Source organism: Neovison vison, chromosome 12 (genome assembly GCF_020171115.1).
Source record: "Neovison vison isolate M4711 chromosome 12, ASM_NN_V1, whole genome shotgun sequence".
NCBI classification, from domain to species: Eukaryota; Metazoa; Chordata; class Mammalia; order Carnivora; family Mustelidae; genus Neogale; species Neogale vison.
Genome location: NC_058102.1, coordinates 65,672,589 through 65,689,062, shown reverse-complemented (window position 1 = coordinate 65,689,062; position 16,474 = coordinate 65,672,589). Strand labels below are relative to the sequence as shown.

Genomic DNA, 16,474 nt, shown 5'->3' with positions numbered 1-16,474 from the left:
CTACAGAAAGTGTGGCACAGCGATGAAGCAATGGGCTGCCAGTGCATGACTACGTGCATTGGAATGCCAGTCCCACAATTTACTATCTATGTGACCTCACTTTTCTACATGCCCAGTTGTAAAATAGGATAACAGTAGTACCTATCACATAGGGTTGTTGTATTAAATGGATCAAATCATGTAAAGCACGTAGAACAATGCTCAGCACACAGCCCTTTATCACGTTAGCCATATACTAGCTATGATCACTAGTTAGTGTTAGCATTATTACACTATTACTAGGAGACAGATACCAAAAACAGGAAGATGAAGAGAACAAAATACCTCTATCAGGAGCTCAAAAACGAGTGAACTAATAAATACAACCCAATGACAGCAGTGTTTTAAAAAGGGAAGTACAGCTTCTCTTGAGCTCAGGAGTCCTAAAGTGGCTCCTACGGCCCCATGAGGAGTCGTGGCCCTGTCCGAGTAGCCAGGAGTCTCAAGTTCCTTTCCTACAAGAGCTCTTCAGTTAGCTTTAAATGAGAAATAATTAACTAACCCAGGTGTTTTTTCCTTTTAACTTTTCTTAATCATCTTCTGAAACAGAGTTCAATAAACACCTCATATCCTAGAGGCAACCAGAAAAAGAACACCCTGGCTAATCCAAAGCTGGGGTGTCAGCTCCTAGAGATCCAAGTTTCCTGTGTTACCCTTCCACAAGTGTTACTGTTCGATTTTAATGTCACCTTTGGCTTAAAAGGATCAAATTCTCTATGCTATATGGTACTTTTAAAAATGCACTAACATAGTCATGATAAAATCAAAACTTAAAAAAAAAAAAAAAACCCACCCAACTGTTAAAAATACAATGGATGAGATTTTCAGCCAAGAAAATAAAAGAATATTAGAGCTGGAAAGAGTAATACTTTATATTTATAAATAAATAGAAATATACTAAAGAGACACTAATTTGCCACCATTTTTAACTAATGAAGAAACTTGGGCACAAAGTGGCTAAGAGACATGGCCCATATCTTATAGCTACAGGGGAAGAGGGAACAGAATTTAGCTTTTGGTGGACAGGGAACTGAATAAGCCCTGCATAAAAGCAGTATTTCTGGCAATAATGGTGTCTCTGGCATCAAAAGAAACAATTACACTTTTGGATATCCATCTGTCCTGTCCACAGATATTTTGTGAGGACCATACATGTGCCAAGTACGCAGGGGAGATAGAAGAGTGAACAAGACCGACACAATCCTGCCATGACAGTTGAGTGGGATGCAGAGAGGAAGACGACATCGCAATGTACTGTCACAGTGTCATGAGGGGAAAACCACAAGGGCAGCCAGGAGTGACACTCAGACCTGGGGTGAGATAGCTCCTCGACACCTGTCATGATCCAAATGCCCGAGAATGCTGGATGCATTACCTCCAGCAGCTGTAGAACATAAAGCCGTCTTGAAAAAAATCTGTGGCTACTTCAGATCTAAGAAACATCACTTTATAAGTAATGTGGAAGAACTGTGGGAGAACTGAAAAATACTTTTCCTGAAAAAAATAACACCGGTGTCTTCACATTCTGACTTGGTGAAGTCAAATACAACAGTCAACAAGAGTTTTCAAGGGCAATTCCTCCTTCACCTGATTTCATTTTACTTTCCCCCCACCTTCTTGTTGCTCTCAGAGAGCCAAAGAGATCATCTTTTTCATCTAAAACTTCTCTTACTGGGGGCTTATGAGCTGGGTTTCCACTAGAAATGCAATTTTCAAGGTCCAAAGAAGTAATGGGATTTAAAAGAGCATGTGTGTCAAGAGCTAGTAATGGCATCCGTGTGCCCTTGGTCATCCAAGGGCAGTCTCAAGACTTGGGATCTATGAAAAATGTCTTCAATATCTGTCTTTTCCTTTCGCTGGACTGTAAATTTCAAGGAATGATTAACTCTACTTATTAAAAAATGAACAGGAGCCACCACCAAAGAAGAAAAATACCTTCGAGGTGTTTATTTAAAATAAATTCCACCTTCTCTGGAAGGGAAATGCATTTATCTTAACAAGTAGTAGTCCTCAATCCCTGAAGCTCTATTTCAAGAACTCACTCTCTATTTACCTCATCTGGCTAGATGTCCTGACCTAAGCTCATCATTCCTGGTCTCTACTGACTTGTGAGATCCAGAGGAAGTGAATATAAGTTATTTATAGGACAACTTTAATTAAAAATGGTTGTAACCAGAGAATGGCTCTGACAAATAATACTGTCTGCCGTACACCAGAGTCCCCAATAACCCCTGTCTCAGCATGAAATCACTTTTGAGGGCGATGGTTAAAATGGGCAGCCTGCAACCATGGGCTCCTCTCCAAGGCTCAAGCATTTTCAGTAGGGTGGAAAGAAAATGGGCCTTGGGGGAGAGATAAAACACAGTCAACATCTCCACTTTTTACATGCTGTAATTACCCAACATGACATGCTTTTTACCTCAGGGAAGGGAAAGTGAAGAGCAGATCTTTGGAAAAAGCAACTCAACTGTAATTTACTCTCGTGGGCTAACTGATACGTTTGGAAAACTTCTTGTAGTTCAAGTTGCAGCAACCAGGAGGACATATGGACACAGGCTTGATGCAGCCATCCTCAGACTTCATGGTTTTGAGATCCTTTTGTACTCTAAAAATTACTGAGGACCCCCAAAGAGCTTTGTTTATGTGGGCTATATTTATCACTATTCACCACGATGAACATAAAGCTGAGAAATATAAAAAATATTTATAGTTTACTTAAAACATAATAAACTGAACCATAATACATTTATATAAAGAATAAAAAAATACTTTTCCATAGCAAAAGAACAACAACAACAAAAAAAAAACCCAAACTGTGAGAATACTGGCATTATTCCATATTTTTACAAATCTCTTTAATGACTGGCTTAATAATAGAAGACAGATGGATCCTCATATGTACTTTAATGCTAGTCTATTTTTTTAAGATTTAATTTATTTATTTCAGAGTGGGTGGGGAGGGGCAGAGGGAAACAATCCCCAAGTAGACTCCCTGCTGAGCATGGAGCCTGACTCAGGGTTTGATCTCAGGACCCATGAGACCACGATCTGAGTTAAAACCAAGAGTTGGACATCCAACTGACTGAGCCACCTAGATGTTCCTGTGCTAATCTATTTTTATGATTTTAGTTGAAGTATATGAAGAAACATAGAGGGCGCCTGGGTGGCTCAGTTGGTTAAGCGACTGCTTTCGGCTCAGGTCATGATCCTGGAGTCCTGGGATTGAGTCCTGCGTCGGGCTCCCAGCTCTGCAGGGAGTCTGCTTCTCTGACCTTCTCCTCGCTCATTCTCTCTCTCAAATAAATAAAAAAAATATTTTTAAAAAAATGGACATTTAATTGGAAAGTGGGAGTACTTTTTTTTTTTAAAGTTTTATTTACTTATCTGACAGACAGAGATCATAAGTAGGCAGAGAGGCAGGCATAGAGGGCGGGGGGCAAGGGGGAGTAGCAGGTTCCCTGCTGAGCAGAGAGCCTGATGTGGGGCTTGATCCCAGGACCCTGAGATCGTGACCCGAGCCAAATGCAGAGGCTTTAACCCACTGAGCCACCCAGGCGCCCCAGTGGGAGAACATTTTAATGTCTTTTCATAATTGTAAATACATCATGGAGTCTCTAAAAAAATACTGTATGCTCATGAGAGAATGAGAATTAAAAAAGGCAAATTACTTGTTAATAGTATTATGAAAACTGCATTGACCTTCTTGGATTTCAGGGGTCCCCAGTCAACACTTTGTGAACAGGTGGTTTAATGAATGGCCCATAACAGGTACTTAATGCATAGAAGGTACAAGATGTGATATTCCAAAGTGTTGAAGGACCTACAGAGATTGGGATGGAAAGTTTTCCTAGTACCCTGACACCATGGTCATGCACCTGAACTGTTTTCTAGAAGTATTTTCATTCTGGTCAATGATATGAGCATACATAGCTCTAAGGTATTTCCCATTAGCCCCATGTCTTTATTTGCAATGACGAACCTGGGAAGTTTAGGAGCAATGGATGTTTAAACTCATGTCAATGATTTCTCTAAGAAACTTTAAAATATGGCAGTTCAAAATACAGAGCAGGGGTGCCTGGGTGGCTCAATTGGTTAAGCAACTGCATTTGGCTCAGGTCATGATCCCAGCTCCTGGGATCAAGCCCTGCATCAGGCTCCCTGCTCAGTGGGGAGCCTGCTTCTCCATCTCACTCTGTTACTCTGCCTACTTGCACTCTCTCTCTCTCACTCTCTATGTCAAATAAATAAATAAAATCTTAAAAAACAAAACAAAAAACCAACCAGAGAGTAGAGATGCCTGCTTTCTCACCCTCTCCTTTGCTTTTATTTTCTTTACAAAACAGTTCTTCCACCTATCAGTCCTCAGCAGGGACATTCATAAGAAACAAGCTGCCAATATTTGATGTCTAATTCTTTCTTATCCAACTAAAATGAACCAAGGAACTTGGCATTTCTCTTCACCAAGGAAATGGTGGGTCTTTCTTTTTTTTTTTTTTTTAAGACTTTATTTATTTGACAGACAGAGATCACAAGTAGGCAGAGAAGCAGGCAGAGAGAGAGAAGGAAGCAAGTTCCCTGCTGAGCAGAGAGCCCAATGTGGGGCTCGATCCCAGGACCCTGGGATCATGACCTGAGCCGAAGGCAGAGGCTTTAACCCACTGAGCCACCCAGGCGCCCCTGGTGGGTCTTTCTTAATCTTGATTTTTTTTTTTTTTTATCACTCAGCAGATTGTGATCAACACTACTTTGTGATAATTTATGCAAAGAACAATCACTTTAAAGAGGAAATGCCAAGAATCATTAAAGAAAAGCTTTAAAGAAAAAGTGTGATGAGAGTAAGCAATTACAGGTATATAACACTGTCAGGAGACCACAAAAAAAGGCAGGGAGCCATATTTTCAGAGAACTGCAGTTCCCCCCACCCCCATCTCTAAACTCTTCTCACACCATTTGTCCTCATTCTCTGCACTTCCAGGCATATGATTTTCTGTTAGAGGAAGAGATCCCACTCTTCTTCACCCCAGAGCTTTCATGTGGTCTATTCCCTCTAGCCAGACAGCTTTTCCCATTCTTTTTTAAAATCTTGTTGATATCTAAAAGTTCTTCAGGTAGCTGATTAAATGCTGCTCTTTGGCCACTGCCCCTGCACCCCACGTGCCCCTTCCCACATTCTCAAGGGTACTTCTTCATTACACATTTGTCACTATTGTGTTAGATATTGGGGAGGGGGCTATAGTTCTTTGCTCAGGGGTAGCCTTCCCTTCCAGACTCTAAGTTCCATGAGGATATGGCCTGTACTTTATTAGTTCAACAATTTCTAGTGTTTAGTGATACCTAGATGTTCAATAAATATGTGCTGAATAATCAAATCAATAATTCTTAAAGTAGGGTCTGATTCAAGTTGGCCTGGCCACAATGCAACAGTATATGTGGCTGAACTGACCCAAAAGATGGCAGAAGGAGAAAAGCTGATTCTAGACCATCCACTCTTGGTCTATTCTCCTAATTTATATTTTATTATTCCAATTTTCTTTTCATTCTTGTATCCGGTGAAGTCTTATCTCAAAATACATTAAATAAAAATATCTTAAGTGTTATGAAATTAACTGAGTTTTTCAATAGGCTATAAACCTGGGGCTAGCAATAATTTACAATGGGTCAGAGTCATAAGCAGTGTTAATTTTTTTCCCCCTTTACTGTTAGTGTAATGCAACCCATATCATCTCTCATAAGAGTAGGCTGTTATAAAAAATGATGGCTGGCTTATAAAAGTTTACAGTCCTATCTGTGAAGCTGGAGTACAGCCAGTTCTGAGCAGTATGGAGAACTAGAAGAGAGCACTAAGCCCAAGACCACCTTGACTTTAAATCTAGGAGTTTATTTTCTGTTCTTAGTTTTCTTGACTTCTTTGTTGCAGCAGACAAACACAGGCATCAATTTTTTTTTGCAGATTCTTTTATGTATCTCACTTCTATGACAGCTCACCCTTTGTGGTTTCCTCTATCACTTCTCTTCTTTCCCACTCCTTCAACACCCAACCTCCTTGACTATGGCCCATTATTGCAGTCCAGTCATAGGACTTCAGGGTCATATAGCCAAAGTGCAGTGCCAAGGAGTCAAGAAAGCAGGCTCCAGTCCTGGTCCTCACACTAGTTATCTCTATCACTTTGAGCAGCACCTAATTCAGTACACACCGTATTTTTCTCTGTAAAATGAGAAGGTTAAAAAATTCTTCAAGTTTTTTTTTTTTTCTTCACATGCTATTCTTCATTTTCCCCTCAGAGAAATAACTTACTCACAATGTGGTTTCATTTATTTGAGTCCTAAATCCACCTTCCCAGCCCTAATCTCCTTCGCTGCCATCTGTCTACACATTAGTTCCATTTAAAGATTCCACTAACATTCAACATTTAAAGGCTGTACACTGCTGGGATCAGAGGATATGGGTACCACTCTTTAGAAAAGCAATTCAGTAATATACCTCAAGAACAATTTAGTAAGGTATCTCAGTGAAATATGATGATACTCTTTTGATATGGGAACTCTACTTCTAGGAATCTATCATTAGAAATGATTCAAAATATTGTTTTAAATAAGAAAGGAAAAGTTTACTGTCCTCCCAACACACACGCGTGCATGTACACATGAAACCAAGTGACCAAACTTTGGGGTATTATTATATAAATCACAATGTATAATTTTGATAACTAGTAAATAGCCATTAAAATGGTATTATCAAGGGCGTCTAGCACCATGAAAACAGGTATAGTATGTTTAATTTAATAGCAAATGAAAAAGAATAGGATACAAATTACATGTGAATTGAAGTATGAAAACAAAATAAGTATATTGAAAGACCTGCAGGAAATTAAAAAAATAATATTCGTTATTTCCAGATATTACATTATTAATAAAAGGTATATTTTATCTTCTCTTTTTCATACATTTCATTTACATTTTCATATTACTTGTGTAACTGAAAAGGAATGTGGAAGTGAATCTCATTTCCACCCTTTCTAAAATCTCCCATCTCCTTGGCTTCCCCATGGTGCTCAGTGGCTATGTGTCTTCTCACTGTTAGGTGCTTGACCCTGGAATTCTTAATTTTCCATTTTCTTTTCCTTTCAGCCTTCACATACAAATAGTTCCTAAATACAAAGGGATTCTTTTTCCACAATAACGTCTGTCCATGCCCACACTTTGTTCCAGAAAGGAGGCTCTCCACTACTTATGCCAGAATGCATTTAAAAACCTCCTCAAAATACTCCACATGATTTTCTCCCTCCCAGGTTTTAAAAACCTTTTCCTTCGACACTTGCCTTCGCTTCTTATTATCTATCAATTTCAAATCGGGACTCCACTGTGGGCCTCAAAAGTCTCGCATATAATGCCTTTTCAGCTTAACTCATCTTTCAAATATTCCCTCTTCAAATTCTCTACTGTGCCCAGAAAGAATTACTTTTTACTTTTGGATTCCAACAGAATGAACAAAATATTAGTCCCAGGCAAATCCTACAAGAGATTACTACACTCCAGGTTCTATTCGCATTGGGGATGGGAGATGGGGTCAACAGACAGCAGTATGCTTACTGTAAAAGCAAGGGATGGCAAATGAAACCTGTTGGGGGTGGGTCCCCTCCCCTTAGATTGTATTTATTTATTTGTCTGAGAGAGAGCGCACAAGCAGAGGGGAGGCACAGAGGCAGAACGAGGATCCCTGCTGAGCAGGGAGCCCAATGCGGGACTCAATCCCAAGACCCCAGGATCATGACCTGAGCCTAAGGTAGCCGCTAAACCTACTGAGCCACCCAGGCCCCTCATTGTTGTTTTCTAATAGAATCACATCCTCCAATCAGGGGAAGAATTTCAGCAGGTTTCTGACAAAGCACCTCACAACATCCTCATAGATATGATGAGGTGAGCTAGATGATAACATGATTGGTTAAATGAACCAACAATTAAATAACTGTACGTAAAGAGTCTCAGGTAAAAGAGAGGTCAACCTGGCAAGAAGATCCAGAATGAGATCTGGATGGAGGTCTCTGCAACATTTTTTAATCAAAAACATAAATAAGTCAAGAGGTCAACCTGGCAAGAAGATCCAGAATGAGATCTGGATGGAGGTCTCTGCAACATTTTTTAATCAAAAACATAAATAAGTAACTGGAAGCTATTTTTATTTAATTTACCAAGTGAAATGTCTGGGAAGGGCAATTAATATAAAGATGGCAGAAAAAGGACAAAAAGTCCTAGAAGGCCTGAAATCTCAGACTGATCACAAAGAAGTTGAAATTAAATACAGATAAAGATGAGTCCTTTCAGCCAGATGATAAAAACATGCCTTCAGCATGGGTGAGGCTTGCATTAACAACAATTGCATTAACAAAGATTCACAGGTTATAGGGACTTGAGTTGACGGTCTCCAATGTGAGCCAGAGTGCCATGCGGTTGCCAAACAACCAGCAGAACTCATTTCAGGGTGACATTTAGCAGACACCCAGGATGTCAAGCCAGGGAAGTATTTCTATTCCAACCTGAACTTGCTGAACTACACTTTAATACAGGGAGCCATCCTGTCACAGAGAAAGTGGATCGTCCAGAGGCTATGCAAAGCAACACGACCAGAAGCCAAGAATCTGGAAATCAGGTTAAGAAAGAATCAAGGTGAAAGAAAAGAGGATAGCTTAGGAAAGGTGTGATTAGGGAAGTGATAACACAACTGCGCCCAACAAGCTGTCAGACAGGGCTCAAAGGGAGCCAATTACAGGATGACCCACTTTAGGGGTCCAGGGGTACAGGACAGTTTTCTGTCATTAGATTGGCCCAGAACAACAGTGCAGATAGGCCATGCATGTGTCTGGTGATGCTGGAAGACGGCCTGCTCCATGAAGGGATGGGTTCACGCTGTGTTACAGAGTGGCCAAGGTTTGCAGTCCTTGCTTTCATACACTCTGGGAGTCGGAGATTCTGGAATGCTGTTAAATAAGGTTGTGCCACCAAGAAATGAATCCATTTACTACCAAAGAATGTTGAGTTGGGTGGATTCTCTCTACCAGTTTCTCTGTGCCTTGCTTGTGCCTCTGCAGCCCTCTTTTATTCCTGAAGAATTCAAAACATGAAGACAAGCTGTTGAAAGTCAGAGAGGAAAGGCAAGCCTGAGTTATGCCCAACAGCTGTTCTGTCTCTTTGATGTTAAAAATCAATTGCCCAAAGGAGGAAAAGAGAAAACTTTTCAATCTTTCAATTACATTCTTAGATCTCATAGCATTTTACATTCGAACCTAGAGCAGGAAAGCCTGGTTAAAAAAAAAAAGAAAGAAAAAGAAAAAAAAAGTGACCCTTATATGGCAGGAAAGATCATGATTGTAGTCATTCTTTGTTCTTCTTGAAAACTGTTCATAACTTCAACCATGTGACACACAATAACTCTATTCCCAATTTACCACTGTGGTTTACGAAAATTAAATTTATCACACAGCTGATTTTAAATAAGGCATCTAACATACCTTAAACATGAGAGAGGAAACATACATATTTTGTCCTTTTTAAACTTCCACTTCCTATAAGATGTATTAATAGCAAGATACTGCAGAATGGACTGTAGTACATTTTGAGATCACAGAACATCTTAATCATCTTTAGAGCAGTAACTTTTCATCAACTCGGAGCTCATTAATTTAGAAAGAAAACACAAATGAAGAAGGCAATTCACTTTCACAATATTAACATGTTAATCTTTTATTTGTACAGAAACAATAGCACTAATTACGGTGGAACCTTACAGCATTCATTGAAATATTCATGAGCACTTAAGGGCATGTATACTGATGAGCACTGAGTAATGTACAGAATTATTCAATTGCTCTGTTGTACAACCAAAGTTCATACAACAGTGTATGTTAATTACAGTTGGATTAAAAAAATGGTAAAAAACAATTCAATAGCACTTAATTGACATGAAAAAAGATAATTTGACACACTCTTGAAATGTTAGTGCTATAGATGCAGTAAAGATAATTTAGAATATTTATCAATTTTCAGATTTGGAAACTGAGGCCCAGAGAGGTAAAGTACTCCTCACCCAAGTCTGTACAGTTGGTTAACTATGGAGAAAGGTCTAGAACCAGGTGTCCTAGCTCCCTGTTAAATGCTCTTAATATCACACTACGGAGTACCTGAATCTCAAAGAAAATCAAATCCAAACATGCTGTCCTAAGCCCTAGAAAAGAAATGGGCACGCAAAGATGACACTGCCTTTCTTAAGGAAACTTATGGTCTTGTGAAGAAAACGAACCTGAAAAATTGTTTAAATTGTAGTTCCACATCTGAATTCAAGAAATAAAAATATGTGACTATTTTGCACGTTGATGTGTGCGCTTCCATAAATATTATAGGAGCTCTACTCCCATGAGAAGGGGAGGTGGAGAAATGTTGGGGGAGGAAGTGGGAGGTGAACTGGATCTTGAAAACTAGGGAGGATTTTTAAGGGGAGAAAGATAAGATGGCATTTTAGGAAGATGGAACTGTGTGACTAGATATACATTCTCGTATCTGCAAAGAGCGCCATGAAACATATTACGTTATCACTCATATTAGGTAAGTGATAATGTCATTTAGCGTAAGGGCAGTTTTCATCAAGAAGAGCAATTAAATGCTTATCATCTGTCCTGGTGAACTGGGAAAAAAGACAGGAGCTGGGAACAATGAATGCATTATTTTATTGATAGCTGGTCCTTGAACAATGTGGGTTTGAACTGCATGGGTCCACTTATGCACAGGCTTTTTTCAATAAACACAAGACAGCACTGTAAATATATGTTCTCTGGCTTATGATTTTCTTACTAACATTTTCTTTCTCTAGCTTCTTTGATTGTGAGACTACAGTATATTACACATATAATACACAGAATATATGCTAATAACTGTTTATGTTATCGGTAAGGCACCCAGTCAACAGTAAGCTGTTAGTAGCTCCATTTTGGGGGAGTCAATATGTGGATTTTTGACTGCACAGGTGGTCAGCACCCCTACTTCCCACACTGTTCAAGAGTAAACTGTATTTGCTTACTTATACCCCATTATTCCACAAAGAAATTGAGGTAGTTTTAAGAATTGGAAATAAAACTTGAATAAAATAATTTAAGGAAAATGATAAGCCTGGAATAAAAGCAGTACCTACAGAAAAGCAGATTATATAGTCCAGATAGCTGTTAGTCAGAGGTTGGGGGCAAGGAAAATGGAAATAGAGTTGACCCTTTTTAGTGTTTACAAGATTTTTCCTGTGTTAGATTAAAAATAAAGGAAAAAAAAGTTCAATTCAGAAGCAGTACCTTTCCCAATACTGGGATGAGAGAAATTCTCCTGAGTCCTCATAAAGACAACACTGCATGAGGTAGTAAGTACTGTTCCCAAGACCATCCCTGATTCTATGGTTATGAAGAGCAATTGCACATGGTGGTCCTCATACTACCACTCAGTGCAGGACAAACCCATCACATTTGGGTATGATCAATTACAAAACAGTGTGGCCTACATGCTTAGTCCTCCCATAATATAAGAGGAAAATTCAGAATGTGTACTGGATTGGAGGGACTATATATCCTTCAGTTCATATAGATTCATTTACTCACTCAAAATTTATTGATTGCATACAATGTGAAGGACATGGGAATATAGCCATGAATAGAAAGGATGGTCACTCTCATGAGTTAAATAGTCTAGTGGTAGGAGAAGGATCACAGACAAACATATGTTAGGGGAACCTGGGTGGCTCAGTCATTTAAGCATCTGTCTTTGGCTCAAGTCATTGATCTCAGGGTCCTGAATTCAAGCCCCACATCCAGCTCCCTGCTCAGCGGGGAGTCTGCTTCTCCCTCTATGCACCACTCCCCCACCCCTAGCTCATGCTCTCTCTCAAATAAATAAACGAAATCTTAAAAATATGTGTGTGTTCGATGATGATAAATACTATTTGGGAAAAATAAGGCAGGACAAAGTGACAGAGAACATGATGGGCAGTGTGAGGTTGGCAGTTAAAAAGGGTAATCATAGACAACCCCTGTCATTGGGCAATTTTTGCACAGAAACCAGCGTGATAGGAGGAAGGATACTCAAAGATGTCTGGGAGAGAAGTGCTGCAGGCAAAGGGAACAGTTAGTGCAAAGGCCCCAAGAGAGAAGCATGCTTGGCATGTCTGAGTAATGGCAAGACACCAGCCAGGGGAAAGGTCCTATGAAAATGAGCGAAACAGGATGAGCTGAGAAAAAGGAGCAATGGCAGAATCAATCTTTGCTTCAGAAGTCTCCTACTGTGTCTGCTTCAATACAAGCCAAAGGTAGTTGAGGACAGCCAGTGTATACCATACACAGAACATGATCCTCCTGTCGGCTTAACCACAATTGCACATGGTGCAATTGCACCATGGTTCAATTGCACTGAAATCAACCACCACAGGCATGGGCTTTTCTCTAAAGCCCAACTACACTACATGGACAATAGCAGAGCATGAAAACTAAGCTTATCATTTCTAACACTTAAATATCCACAGAAAATTCTAAACTGGCATCCTGGTGAAACCTCCAAAGTTTTTTGAATATAAATCGCACCTCTATGTAACCAACATTCATCACATTTAAGCCAACAGAATGCTACAGGTCATCTTTGCAAGGTGCTGACTTTGATTTTAAAGAAAGTCTGGGGGTGCCTGGGTGGCTCAGTGGGTTAAGCCTCTGCTTTTGGCTCAGGTCGTAATCTCAGGGTCCTGGGATTGCCCCACATCGGGCTCTCTGCTCCCCCCTTCTCTCTGCCTGCCTCTCTGCCTACTTGTGATCTCTCTCTCTGTCGAATAAATAAATAAAACCTTTAAAGACAGTCTGGCAATTGTGTGAGAGCAGAATCCACTGTCTATGGAAGGCACTTACATGTGCCAACAGAATAGTATCATCAATTTAGAGAAGATAATTTGTTTGTTTCCCCTTAGCAGGCGACATGTATCCAAAACACTGAAAAATAGTATCCAATCATTTAGATACAAGTAAAGAGAAGGAGGGGAGGAAAAATATCCCTTTATGCCACCAGAAATGTTTGTCTCTTCAGAGTCTGTTCTATAAGCCTCATGTGATCCTTTAACAGGTACTGAGACACAAGATCTATTAAGATATCAATAATTGGTTGCATATTGAGTTTGGAGATCTGAGTCCATCAGCAATTCCCCAGAAAAATTAAGTAAATAGCAATAAAATAAGCAAATATTGTGCATTGTTCATTCATTCATTCATTTTATTTTAAACTTTTAGAGGTTTTTTTAAAAAAGATTTTATTTATTTATATGAGAGGGAGAACATAGAAGGAGTGTGAGAGGGAGAAGCAGACTCCCCACTGGGCAGAGAAACTGATGTGGGGCTCAATCCCAGGACCCTGAAATTATGACCTGAGCCAAAGGCAGATGCTTAACTGATGGAGCCACCCAGGCACCCCTCTTCTTGTTTTTTTTTTTTTTTTTAAATTATTTATTTATTTGTCAGAGAGAGAGAGAACACAAGCAGGAGGGGTGGCCCACAGAGGTTGAGAAGCAGGTTCCCTGAGAGCCTGATATGGCGCTCGATCCCAGGACACTGGGATCATGACCTGAGTGGAAGGCAGACACTTAACCAACTGAGCCATCTAGGTGTGTCTTGTGTATTGCTCTTGACAGATTCTGTCTCAAAGTGACACAGAATACATCAATGACCTCTAGTGGACCATCTGTGTCTAAAGGCTACCTTCACTAGACCAGGAGTATTGGAGTAAGAAAGGTACACTTGTCATTTCTGTCAAGAAGAAAACTGACATAGAGATTGGTTGTCCAACATGAGTTTACAAATTGAACCATTAGCATCAAAATCTAGATAATATTAGTGTATACATTCAACAGGAAAAATTTTTAAAAATATGTGAAGTTCAAAGGACACAGTTACCTGCTCGGCCAACAATGAAGCTAAGCTAGAATACGCATCTGCAAACTCGGGACCGTATTTAATGGAGTCCTTCAGCAAGGTGATAGCCTCTTCTTTTTTCTCCTGGGACCTAGAGATTATAGAGAGGGAAAAAAAACAACATCTTTTAATAACACTTTGTTTAAATCCTCTGATTAGACGCTGAGATCTCATTTCTTTTAGCAAAGATAACCTGATTCCCTCTGGATTTCACTGCAAATGAATTAAACTAGATTGTCTCAAGGTGCCAATAGTTTCTGCTTCTGAATTCTCAGTGGAAAGAGATGTAAATGATGCTGCAGTTTATTCACTGATATTTCTACCTTCTCTTTCCTGCGATGCACTTTCTTGAGAGCTTTAGTATTTTATAAGTTTGTTAACCAAAAACCTCAACCCTCAGAGGAGCAATTGTGGAGGCATTCGTGGGAGTCAGCTCACAACAATGTGGAAGGTACGTTGAGCATCTGGACGACTAGCCACACCCCCACAGTGGCTGAGCCAACTCTCAGGGACAAGCCAGCCAAACTGCTTACGTTAATCTGGGCTTTTATATCTAAGAGGCAACGATTTATACCTAATATGTCAAGTTAGGAAATACTGTGACTATTGGCTGGCAAAGAATGACTGGCTATTTTATCATCAAAGTTTTATTGAAAATCTGGGCTGGTTCTGCTTTCTTCATTTTAGTCTTCTCCTGAAAGTGATTATTTCTGGTTCAGAGAGGACTCAAGGCCCCAGAATTATTACCAATATTTTGGGTGGCAGTTCTCTTTCCTGCTAGTGCCACAGGGGAGGCACATGGACATTATCCTGATATATCAGTATTTTTATTTATTTTTTTTAAAGATTTTATTTATTTATTTGACAGACAGAGATCACAAGCAGGCAGAGAGGCAGGCAGAGGGAGAGGAAGGTAAGCAGGCTCCTTGATGAGTAAGAGAGCCCGATGTGGAGCTCGATCTCAGGACTCTGGGATCATGACCTGAGCCGAAGGCAGAGGCTTTAACCCACTGAGTCACCCAAGTGCCCCCTGATATATCAGTATTTTTAAAGCCAAACACACACACACTGGCAGTGATCAACTTTGCTACTAATACAATTTCACAAACACTGACCACTTGCCAAGTGCTAGGCATTGTAACTGGTAAAAGAAGTGGAATGAAAAAACAAAAAAACAAGAATCCCTGAACTGCAGAGAGCATAGCCTAAGGGTCCCCCCCCATCTTTACTGGGTACCAATATAGAATTTTGTGCTTCTGTTTTCACTATTTAGGGTCAATGATCATTTACTCGGCAATGTACCTTATACTCTGGTAAATTTTTCACGAAACAGGTATTAATTTTCACAACAATCCATGTAGCAGGTGTTCATTGCCCTATCATATTATTTTTTCTAATAAGAAAACTTGGATTCAGAAAAGCTGAGTGACACATCCAGTCGATATAACCAGTCTTCTGGATGGAGAGCCAGTGCTTGTCCATCACACCCTATGTGCTTCTTCTAACTACTTAGAAACCCACCTTTTAATGACCTTGCTGCTCAACGTATGATTCATGCACCAGGATCATCCACCTCACCAGGAGCTCATTAGAAATGCAGAGCCTCCAGCCCCATCTGGACCTCCTGAATTAAACCCTACATTCTAAAAAGATTCTCCAGTAATTTGTTCGCACACGGAGATTTCAGCAGAGTTGCTCCATAAATTAGCCAAGACAGCTCAGTGTAGCTCCTGCTGCAAAACCTCCATGGTTTTGGTCTCTGTACGAGGAAGATGTGGAGAGGGAAAACCAATATTGACTCCATGAGTCTGAGCTGCAAGTGCTAGAAGCAGCATGCTACAAGGCAAGTTTACCTGGAAAAGAGTCTTCTATCATAGACCTTGAAAACACAAAAGTCATGTTTCCAGCACAAGCCTTGCGTTCAATTTAGCCAACATCTATCATCTTCAGTCTATTACATGTTAGCTATTTCCTAAGGGAGGTGGCTGCCCATGCTATCCTCTTCTCACTGGGGGTGAGCTAACTCCTACCGGGCTCCTCTTGGTCCTGCCCTTGAGAACAAGGCGTAACACCTGTGTGCTTCACTGGATTATTTTGGGGATATGGCTCAAAAGTTGAAGGGTTATAAGAAATGTGCACCACAGCTCTCTTAGTGATTTTTTTTTAACGGATTCATTCATTTAGTCAACAAACATTTAAATAGTGTCTGTGAGACTCTATGAAAGACCACTAGGTTTATGTACTCCTGGGTTTCTAATCTAAAATATATCCTGAAGCACTTCTTCCATAGGTACATATAAATGCAAGCTTTTTTTTTAAAATCCTGGTCATTTGACTATTGACTTCATGGTTAACAGAACTCTTCCTCCAAGAATTTCATAAATTTTTAAAAAGATTTATTTATTTATTTTAGAGGGGAGGGATTGAAGCAGGGGGAAGAGAGTCTCCTGATATGGGAGAGC

At 39.9% G+C, this 16,474-nt stretch overlaps 1 protein-coding gene across 3 annotated transcripts in view; it reads right to left on the bottom strand.

The window, feature by feature from the left end:
* TMTC1 (transmembrane O-mannosyltransferase targeting cadherins 1) overlaps positions 1-16,474 on the bottom strand; it is a 256,320-nt gene that overhangs the window by 17,635 nt on the left and 222,211 nt on the right. For all 3 annotated transcript variants that reach the window (XM_044228523.1, XM_044228522.1, XM_044228524.1), the window contains one exon: positions 13,995-14,103. In XM_044228523.1, the coding sequence (XP_044084458.1) occupies positions 13,995-14,103 (109 nt within the window). The remainder of the gene's footprint in view (positions 1-13,994; positions 14,104-16,474) is intronic.